At 40.6% G+C, this 10368-nt stretch overlaps 1 protein-coding gene across 1 annotated transcript in view; it reads right to left on the bottom strand.

The window, feature by feature from the left end:
* Window positions 1-2883: 2883 nt before the first annotated feature.
* ANXA3 (annexin A3) overlaps window positions 2884-10368 on the bottom strand; it is a 34735-nt gene continuing 27250 nt past the window's right edge. Inside the window, exons 10-13 of the mRNA XM_032778104.2 lie at window positions 9680-9775; window positions 7195-7253; window positions 6832-6954; window positions 2884-3093 (exon numbers count right to left, since the gene is read on the bottom strand). Of these exons, the coding sequence (XP_032633995.1) occupies window positions 3034-3093; window positions 6832-6954; window positions 7195-7253; window positions 9680-9775 (338 nt within the window). The 3' untranslated portion in view covers window positions 2884-3033. The remainder of the gene's footprint in view (window positions 3094-6831; window positions 6955-7194; window positions 7254-9679; window positions 9776-10368) is intronic.

Below are 10368 nucleotides of genomic sequence, written 5' to 3'. Positions count from 1 at the left end.
TTTGTTGTGTGTCCTGTACTTAAGTTCCCAGGTCACTGACCAGATTTATGCTAGGTCAACAGCTGCTGAAGTGTATAAACTGTCTGAGATCTCCAACCATTTCAGTGCCCGCAGAGTCTGGCCATTTATGCAGTACCTAGCACAATAGGGTGTTGTCTCCTGAGCAGGGCTCATAGGTGCTATCACAATCAATAAAAGGCTGTCAAGTGATTAACAGCATGATTGATCACCATTTTTAAATAGGATACTATTTCTTTAATTTTTGGCTGTTTTCTACATTTTCAAATACATCTCTACCTCAATAGAATGCTGTCCTTGGGATCTAAAAAAAAAAAAATCTTACCATGTTATAGGTGAAACCGTGCTATATTGAACTTGCTCTGATCCACCAGAGTATGCAGCCCCTGCCCCCCAGCGCACTGCTTTACCACGTTATATCCAAATTCGTGTTATATCAGGTAGCATTATATCCAGGTAGTTGAAATCAATATACACCACTACACAGTGCTCACTTTATATTTAATTTTGATGACAAATATTTGCACTGTAAATAGTATTTCAGTTCACATAACACAAGTACTCTAGTGCAATCATGGAAGTTGAATTTACAAAATTTAGATTTCTTTACAAGAAGTTACTGCACTCAAAAACAAAACAATGTAAATCTTTAGAGCCTACAAGTCCACTCAGTCCTACTTCCTGTTCAGCCAATCACTCAAACAAGTTTATCTCCTATAAATGTAAACAATGGTGCCTGCTTTTTGTTTATATCACCTGAAAATGAGAACAGGCATTCACATGGCACTGTTGTAGCCAATATTAAGGTATTTATGTGCCAGATATGCTAAACACCCTTTTCTCTGGAATGGTGGTTGAAGTGTACATTCATCCATGCTGATGACAGGTTCTGTTTGATAACTATCCAAAGCAGTGTGGTCTGATGCATGTTCATTTTCATAATCTGACTCAGATGCCACCAGGAGAAGGGTGATTTTCTCTTTTGGTGGTTTGGGTTCTGTAGTTTCTGCATTGGAATTTTGTTTTCAGAAGTCTTGAGAGCACATTCCACATCTTGTCCCTCAGATTTTGGAAGGCACTTCAGCTTCTGAAGAACTGAGTCAAGTGCTGTAGCTATCTTTAGAAATCTCATTGTACAAAACACAAAGTACCAATCAGCTGTAAAAAAGTGTTCTTAAAATGAACATGTGCTGGGTCATCAGAGACTTAGAACATGAAATATATGGTAGAATGTGGATAAAACAAAGCAGGAGACACTGAACTCCTCAGGAGAATTCTCATTTAACTAACTTTTTTTTAAATTAGCATCTTCAGCAGGAAGCATGTCCTCTGGAATGGTGGCTGAAGCATGAAGGGGCATATGACTATTTAGCATATCTGGCACATAAATACCTTGCAATGTCGCTACAAAAGTGCCACACTCACTTTCTCGTGACACTGTAAATAAGAATCAGGCAGCAATATCTCCCATCAACGTAAACAAACATGTTTTAGTGATTAGCTGAAAAAGAAATAGAACTGAGTGGACTTGTAGTCTCTAAAGATTTAAGTTGTTTTATTTTTTGAGTGCAGTTACGTAACAAAAAAATCTACATTTGTAAGTTGTGCTTTCACAATAAAGAGATAGTACTACAGTACTTGGAAAAGAATTGAAAAATACTCAGTTTTTACAGTACATATATTTGTAATAAAAATATGAAGTGAGCACTGTACACTTTCTATTCTGTGTAGTAATAGAAATCAACATATTTACTCCTGGGAGAATTCTGTGCCAAAAATTTAATTCTGCACATTTCACAAACCACCACAACATAATTACTCCAGTTTCAATTTTAGTAATTTATTTCAAAATACCTGTCAAGAAGAATATTAACAATACAGACAACAGCAAAAAAAGATTCCCCCGGGAGTAGACAATTAAAGAAACCCCTATGACAACCTGGTTTCAGTTGGAGGTGTTGGGGAAGGGGGCTGTGTTGAGGCCCCCAGAGTCCAGTACCCATACCCTGCTCCCCACAGAACTGAGCTGCAGGGCACTCACCGGCCCATACACCAGCACCTCCAAAGCCCAGCAATGGGCTACCGCTGGCCCTGACACCCACACCCCCAAAGCCTTTATTCCACCTCTCCCCCCATCCCCAACTTCTTTATTGTCCTGTCAGGGGGCATGGCCCTGCCCTTCCTCACCCTTTGCCAGAGCTGGGTCTCCCAGTCCCTCTCCCAACCCCAGGAGAATGAGGATCAAGCAGAGCACGCAGCCTCCAGCCCCACCAGGCTAGGTGCTCCCTCACTGTGAGCTGGGCTTTGGGGAGTCCGGTGGCCTCTGGTGGCAGCAATTCTGCGGGGGAAGACACAGGGAATTCTGCAAAATTCTGCATTGTGTAGTGGTGCAGAATTCCCCCAGGAGTAATATATTTGAAAAATTGAGAAAAACATACAAAAAACTATTTAATAAATTTCAATTGGTGTTCTATTATTGTTAGAAGTGTGATTAAAACAGCAATTAATTTGAGTTAACTGCATGAATGAAATGCAATTGACAGCCCTAAAATATATGAAGTAAATGGTTATCTTTGGAATAACTATTAAAGAATCCAGTGTTTACATCATCAGTCCACCAATAAAAACTACCAAACAGCCTTTGTAACTAGAACCTTGACCTTCCATTGGGTTGTATTCTGCCACCACCCCATGGTAATATCACTTTGATACTGTACAGCTGTAGAAAGATGGCAACTGTTTCCAGACAGACTTTTAGCTTACAGGGGAGCATGGTATATAGCTGGATGATCTGGCTTCTGATAGGCTAAGCATTTTATCCAGATGCTAGCAGATGGTTAGATAACAGCCTGAAGAGATGAACTAAAAACATACATCTGTTTATTAGGATAGCTGATGAGAAAGCGGTCAGCATGTTGCAGTTTTACAATTGCTTAAAGTGTTTAAAAAGCTTCACAAGAAGCATTACTGTAGGTAGCAGAAAAGCATTAGCACTGTGCCCTTATGAATTTACTTTCAGTCATCCCCTCCACAGATCCTCAGGAGTGTGGTCTCGTAGTCCCCAGAGGTATCAGACTGTGCAGAGGAAAAAAATTAAACAGAAATGACATTAATGAGGATCACCTTATGCTTAGTTTGCCATTTCGAAAATTTTTCCACACTCCCCCCTCCTCTTTTTGGGCCAACACAACATGTTAGAGGATACAAGATACTTGATCCTCCTACTGAAAAATAACTGAACTCCCATTTTCTTGACTGGGAGAAGATTTAATCCATCATTATTGCAGTAAAATACTGAACCAGTGTTGACAAAGATTTTACAAAACTAAAAACATACATCAGACTTGCTGCTAGTTTTAGCTTTCCCCATTTATAACTTTAAATTGCTAAGACAATGTTCGGTATCTGTTTTAGTTTTCTACTTAGCATTTCAGATTTACATTGAACTTCTTAGTAGAAAAAAGGCTTCCACTTAATGCACATCTATGGTGAAAAAAGACAAGTCCAGGGCCACAGTAACTACTGTATATAGCCTGTGCTACATTGACAACCACCACCACTTTCTGATAGCTTTCTGGACCTATGGAGGTTCACTCTGAAATGCTTTACCAGGCTGCACTCCTCCATCAGGGAGGTTGTAATTTGAAATCACTGGATTTGTGTTTTTAAATTCCTTAGGTGCTTAAATACAGATTTCAGGCTACTATTTGGAAATTTTGGCCCATGTGTATAAAAAGATGACAGTAACTTTGTTTTGAAAGTCAACCGTGCATTAACAATTTTGTTTTGAAGTGACAGACCTTATGCTAAAGTCTTCATTAGCCCCCTATACTACAAACACCCTTGCACATGCTTAACTCTGAGTGTGAGCAGTCCCACTGCCGTCAATGGGACTATTTGTGACTGAAGAGACACGGCGAAGTGTTTACAGGATTAGGGCCTCAATTCTCAGTAGTTGTCTGCCTCTAGCAGCTTTATAAAAAGTCATAAGAGCCTTCCAGCAGTATTAACAAAAACCAAAAGCCACCCTCCCCCCCCGCCCCACTACAATTTAGTTCATTATAAATTTTTAATCTACATTGGCAATAGCGCACACTTTTAATGTTGCTTTTACAAAGCCTCAACCTGGTTTAAATCAATGGGCAGGTTTTTAGTTCTAAAAATCAACCCATTTAAATTAATGACTTAGTTGTCTCACCCAGTACTAAACCAGTACTCAAAGACAGGCGGAAAGTAGCTGAGTGAAAATTGTTTAACCACAAACAAAATCCAACACCTTCAACCCCCAGTGCCTAGAGTCAGGTACCACAAATCTACATTTAGTCTCTTAAATGTGTGATCTCACTTTCCAGTATCGCCGGGAGCTACAGGGGTTGGTAATTCTGAAAGTCAGGCAATTCTCACTTTTGAACCTAAACGCAGATTTAGAAACTTGTCTGTAGACAGCAGGTTGGAAAATGTTGACCACAGGAGGTTGTATTAGTTGAACTAATTGCTGTAAAAGGCTGTGCGAGTATCAATTTCAGTTTAAGCCAGGTTTATTTTGGTTTAGTTCAAACAGATGCCTAATCATTAAGCCACTCAAGCCAAAAAGAAAGTGTTCAGAAAAGGGGTTTGCATGAATTCAACTAAATGTTAGAATGACACCATTAGTTAGGCCAGTCTAACTCTCTCATGAAGACAAGAATCTAAGACTATGGAGGAGTATGCTGCAGTAGAGGGCAGGTAATACATATTAATTTTTCAAAATGTTTGGATGCCTGAGTACAGTAGCATTATTATATTACAAAGACAAGATTCTTTGAAGGCTTGATTAATATTTATATGGTATGAAAGATACGTTGTTCCCCTACAAGCTTGGCTACTCCTGGCACGTGTGTTCTACAGACATTAGCAACGTTGTTATTCCATACATTTCTATTTGTTTCTCAATATCTGAATTAAGTTATAAACAAAGTTGATAGTTTGAAGGACTCTGGCCCATTCAGTGAGTTTATCACTGATCAGTACCAGCTGACTAGTCAAAAATGGAACCCCATGTAGGTTTACAGAACTCATGCTTTGCCTGAACTAAGAAAAGCAGACAGGTTTAGCAAACACTTGAGCTAAGACGAACCTAAATGCTATCATTTTTCCCAGTGCAGATGTAGGATAACGTAGACTACAATTTCCACCAGATGAATCAAGCAACAAGGCCTTACCCTGTATCTATACTAGGAAAGGAAAGATCAGGCTTAGCTAGCTCTTTTCCTAATCAAGAGCGAGCCTCAGGCACCCACTGGTTATGTATGGAGCTCTACGTTTTATCCAAGAGAAGAATAAAAACTCTAGATTACCACATGATTATGGTGCAGTTAGTTGTGTGATGATCAACACTGCAATTCAGAGCTACGTTGTGGAACAGGGCTCATCACATCAGTTCCGCCTCTAGCGACACAACATTGTTCATCAATTTATGAAAGAGGCTGACAGAAAAGATCACTCAAGACTGTTTTGTTTATTTTTTTAAAAGTACATTCTGATTAATCTCCCAACCTCAGATTTTTGAGCAGATGAGAGAATGTTGGCAGCTACTTGCTGGACTTAAAGCATTGAGCTGAGAGAGGATATTGGAGTCACATTGGCGGAGGGGGAGGGGAGAACCATTCCAGCTTTCATTAAAGTTGAATTAATAAGGTCATTGGAAAGGGAAGGAAATTATAGCCAGTCAGTGTTGGAGGAACAGAACTTTAAGAACCAAACCATTGTGTTCAACTTTATTTAAAAAAAATGAGTAACTCTAAACAAAAAAAGTCACTTAAAGCACTTGGCATCACCTCAGACTATCACAACTATCCTGTTTCAAACAGCTAATAATGGTCCCTGATCTGCTTCTAGACTATGAAAATTAGCTACCATACCACAAAACTAGTATTAGGGTGTAATGCTTCCCTGGTGCAATTCAGCTGTGGGAAGAGTCACTGCAAGAGGCAGTACAACATCAGGAAACAGAGTCCTGAACCTGCCTTTTAGCAAATTTTCAATTCAGCTTTAAAACAGATGATTAAATGATTCTCTTCATGTTAATATGTCTTCTTACTAAAGCTAGACCTTTCTGAACATTCTGGGCATCAGACAGCATGGTGCAGTTCTGCCATTATAATATATTATTGAGCACCTAGGAGCACCCAGTCCCCCTCCCCTGGCATCCTGCAGAGCAGTCACTGGTTACTTCATCTTCTCCATCTATACCTGTTCACTTCGTCCTCACGTGGAGTCAGTGAGCTAAGCTAATGGTTCACAAATCTCTAAACATGCACCACTCAGTGTCGGACAGATCTTAGCTTGCCCACTGCAGGCTCAATATGGCCAAAATGAAGTCTTCCCCCTACCTGAAACCCCCCCACTTTCCATCCCATTCCCTTGGGAATTACACCATCTCCTTCTAACAACCTTGGACTCCACCTCTCCACATAGCTGGATCAAGTCTTGCCTCTTCCTACACAATGTACCAAACATCTGGCACAATAGCCAACATTTCCTAATCATCTCCTGCCTCCAGATACCTGCTCTGACCTACTCAATGGCCATTTTACTTCATTTTGTCCAGAACAGAGGCTAAAAGGCAATACCACTCTCCTCTTCAAACTCCTCTACTAACCCCTCACTGCTTACTCCCACTTAACACATCTGGTACTTCCAAATATAAAAAAAACTTTTACACATACTTTGACTAGAGAAAAAATATTGAAAAAGTTCTAGTACATGAGCTGCCACATTTGTTATATAACTTTGTTCCAATATGCAAAAATAGTTAATTATAATAATTCTTACTTTTATAGCAGAGTACAAGGAGCAGCCATAATGCTTCTTATATTCAGCTCGAATATCCAGCAGGTCAATTTCTGATCTGGAAACCATGATTCTATTAAGAGTGAACTCATCAGTTCCAGCACCCTGATAAAATAGAAAAAAAGCCATCTAGTACAATACAGCATATAAAAGCATTATTCAAGTTAGGCTAAAATCAGCAGCTACATTTAGCAATAGTATTCTCCTCCCCACTTAGCCTGACTCCAAAAATTCTCTCTGATAAGGGACCAGTCCCATGTTTATATTTACACTCATCACTCTAAAACTTGACATTCTCAAAGATATACAAAAGTTCAAGAATGGGTATGGAAGCGGAAAACCTACCTTCAAAGACTGGTGCAGCCTTTCAGCAAAGAATGCAGGAGTGTTATTCACACATTGAACTATTAAAAGAAAGGTTAAGGGTTAGAACAGGCCACCTAAACTACAACAGTACCACCACGCAACTCTTTGGCTTACAAGCCCTCACTATGAATGGACAGGACATGCATGGCCAGATTTTCAAAGCTAGGTACAGTAACTCCTCACTTAGTCCTCCTAGTTAATGTTGTTAGGTTGCTGATCAATCAGAGAACATGCCTGTTTAAAGTTGCACAATGCTCCCTTATGGTGCTTGGCAGCCTCCTGCTTTGTCCACTGCTTGCAGAAAGAGCAGCCTGTTGCAGCTAGCTGATGGGGGCTTGGGAGACTTCCAGTCCACCCTCATCAGCTCCCCACTCCCCTAAGGTCCCTGTGTGGCAGCCGCCCAGCAGGCTATCAATTGCCAGGCAGTTCAGCTGTCCCTCCCCTCTCTGCCACATGCTGCTCCTGCCCCCTGTCTTGGAGCTGCTCCCGGGAGCCTCCTGCTTGCTGTGGGGGGAGAAGAGGAGAGGTGCTAAGAGGAGTGTCCCCCACCCCCTGCTCAGCCCTTCTCCACAGAGCAGGGTGGGACACAACATGGCTCAGGATGGAGGGAACTGTCTGACATGTCTCCTCTCCCTCCATTTGTCCTGCTTTGTAGAGTGAGGCTACATTAAACAACAACATGTTAACCCTTGAGGGGTCAGCCAAGTGCTAGTTCATCATTTAGCAATAAGGCATTCCCTGGGAAATAGCTCACCCTCTGACTTCACCACCTCAACCAATCATTGCTGTGTACAGTATTAAATTGTTTAAAACACTTTAGTGAGAGAGAGAGAGAGAGAGAGAGAGAGAGAGAGAGAGAGAGTGTGTGTGTGTAACTATAAGAGACAGACTTGTCCGGTGAAAAAATATCCCCGGAACCTAACACCCCCTCCACCTCCCAGTTTACATTAATTCTTACAGGGAAGTTGGATTCACTTAACATAGTTTCACTTAAAGTCACATTTTTCAGGAACATAACTACAATGTTAAGTGAGGAGTTCCTGTAAATGCAATTATATGCATCAGCCTTGTACCTGTTAATGCCTGACATGCATGCCCAAGTCAGGTATATACACACATGCACCTGGCCAATTCTGCATTCACGTTAGTTCTCTTCCTGCTGGTGCCCCAGGCTGGTCAACTACATGCATTTTAGACACTCACTCCTATGACAGATGCACCCACTTATATGTGTTAAGATGAGTTCCTGTCTGCATCCTGTAGAACTTGCCATACCAGTATTGCCCTGGCCTCTTCCTTTGTCATTCAGTGTTGAACGCATTCTACAACAATATGCATTACCTCACCTTTTGGGGGCCAAGCCAGACTTTTGCACCGCCCCTATTTGGTGAAACATGCTTGTGCCAATCAGAGGCGACACACACAGTTTGGCCTGTCCCCTATGACACTTCTGTGATGTCATAGTAAGTATTTTAGGTCGCCCGCCCATGTGCGGGAGAGAAAACGAACCGTGTACCCCCAACCGAGCCTGATCACCTCGAACCTCTCTCAGCTCACTGGTTTCAACAGAGTTTCTACGTTTGCGTCGTGATGCGGTTTTTTATTTTAAGTACTAGTATACCACATTGCTGCATTTGTTTATAAATATTGTTAGTAGATATTTTAGGCATTGTGTGTTTTAGGTTTTGTTAACTCTATTAGCTAATCATAAGCTGCTCCCTTACCCCTTGTAACTATCTCCAATAAAATTTAAAATTGATTAATGTTAGTTGTGTGTGTGTCTGCAGTTTGCCTCGTGACCCATACTCTCCTTGCATCTCTTACCTATATAGTCTGTTGTCACATGCAGCCTGGTAAATAACAGGCCTGCATTTTCTTTTGCCCCTGCGAATACGTGGCAATCTACAATATGAAGCGTGAATCTGGCTAGAGATATTTAGTTAAAGCATTTCTATTGTTAAGAACAAGGCTTTATAGAACCCTCAGGCCTGCCCTGAAAAATAAAATACCATAGTGCTATAGAAATGGTTCAGCATTATGGGTGGCTGAAGTCTGGTGACCCATAAAATTAGTCATTAGTGTCACTATTAAAAAGATACATGTATGAATGAGGGTTTTTTGGCACTTGCAGAGTCAAATATAAAAAGATGATGGGCAAGCCTGGTGCATAGGACTTGGCACAAAGCAGTCCTCGTGCAGGATCAGGGCTGCTAGATGCTACCACTGTACTAACTATAAACACTAACATAGTGCAACATGCTACAGAACTAACAAGCTCTTTTCTTTTCATAAACCCAAGTCAGTGTTATCACTGCATTAAGCATTGTATCGCTTATCACTAAAAGGCAAGAATTAAAGTCACAGTAAATCAAAACAGTTAGACTATAGTTTTTCCTATCCTACTTTTTTTTTAAAAAAGGCACAGCTTGTTTTCAGCCATACCCCTCCACTCCAAGAATCTTACCAATGGCTAAGAGTAAATCCTCAAAATGCCCTGACATTTCACCCTGTATACTTTCTTCAATGGTCTTCTTGCTGATGTTCCTGTATTCATCAAATGCTAAAAAAATAAACATATGTAGTAAGTATATCAAACTACCACAAGGAAGTTACACAATATTCTCGTGTCAGGCTCTATTTGGGGTCTGATCCAAACCTTAGTGAAATTAACAGAAGTCTTTCCACTATCTTCAATATTGTTTGGAACAGGCCTTTGATGAACACATACTGTATGATAAGAGCAACAGTATCCATCATTCTAAGCCAATCAAGGTGTGCGCACACACACAGGTAGAAATGTTGTTAAAACAACCTTTAAGTGCCACCACTTTAACATTCACCACTTCCTCTCTCAAGGCTGTTGGCCTTCATTCTTTAATGCAGCATATCAGACCCTGCTTCAGTTAGCCCATTTACCTAATTGTCTTGCTTTAACAATTATAAAAACAAGACAAATATATTGAGTGGGTGGAGACAAGTTTTATCCACTGAAGGCTTTCATGATCCCAGATTTAACGAATAAAGAGGGTGTCTCATGCAGCACATTCCATCAGCCATAAGGCAAAGATGCATTGAGTGATTCACAAAAATAGCAAACAATTAACTTCCTTAGAGTCCTCAAGTCTGCATGACATTTGTACATGCTGACAATTT

Source organism: Chelonoidis abingdonii, chromosome 5 (assembly GCF_003597395.2).
Source record: "Chelonoidis abingdonii isolate Lonesome George chromosome 5, CheloAbing_2.0, whole genome shotgun sequence".
Taxonomy (NCBI): domain Eukaryota; kingdom Metazoa; phylum Chordata; order Testudines; family Testudinidae; genus Chelonoidis; species Chelonoidis abingdonii.
This window is presented reverse-complemented; position numbering and strand designations above follow the sequence as displayed.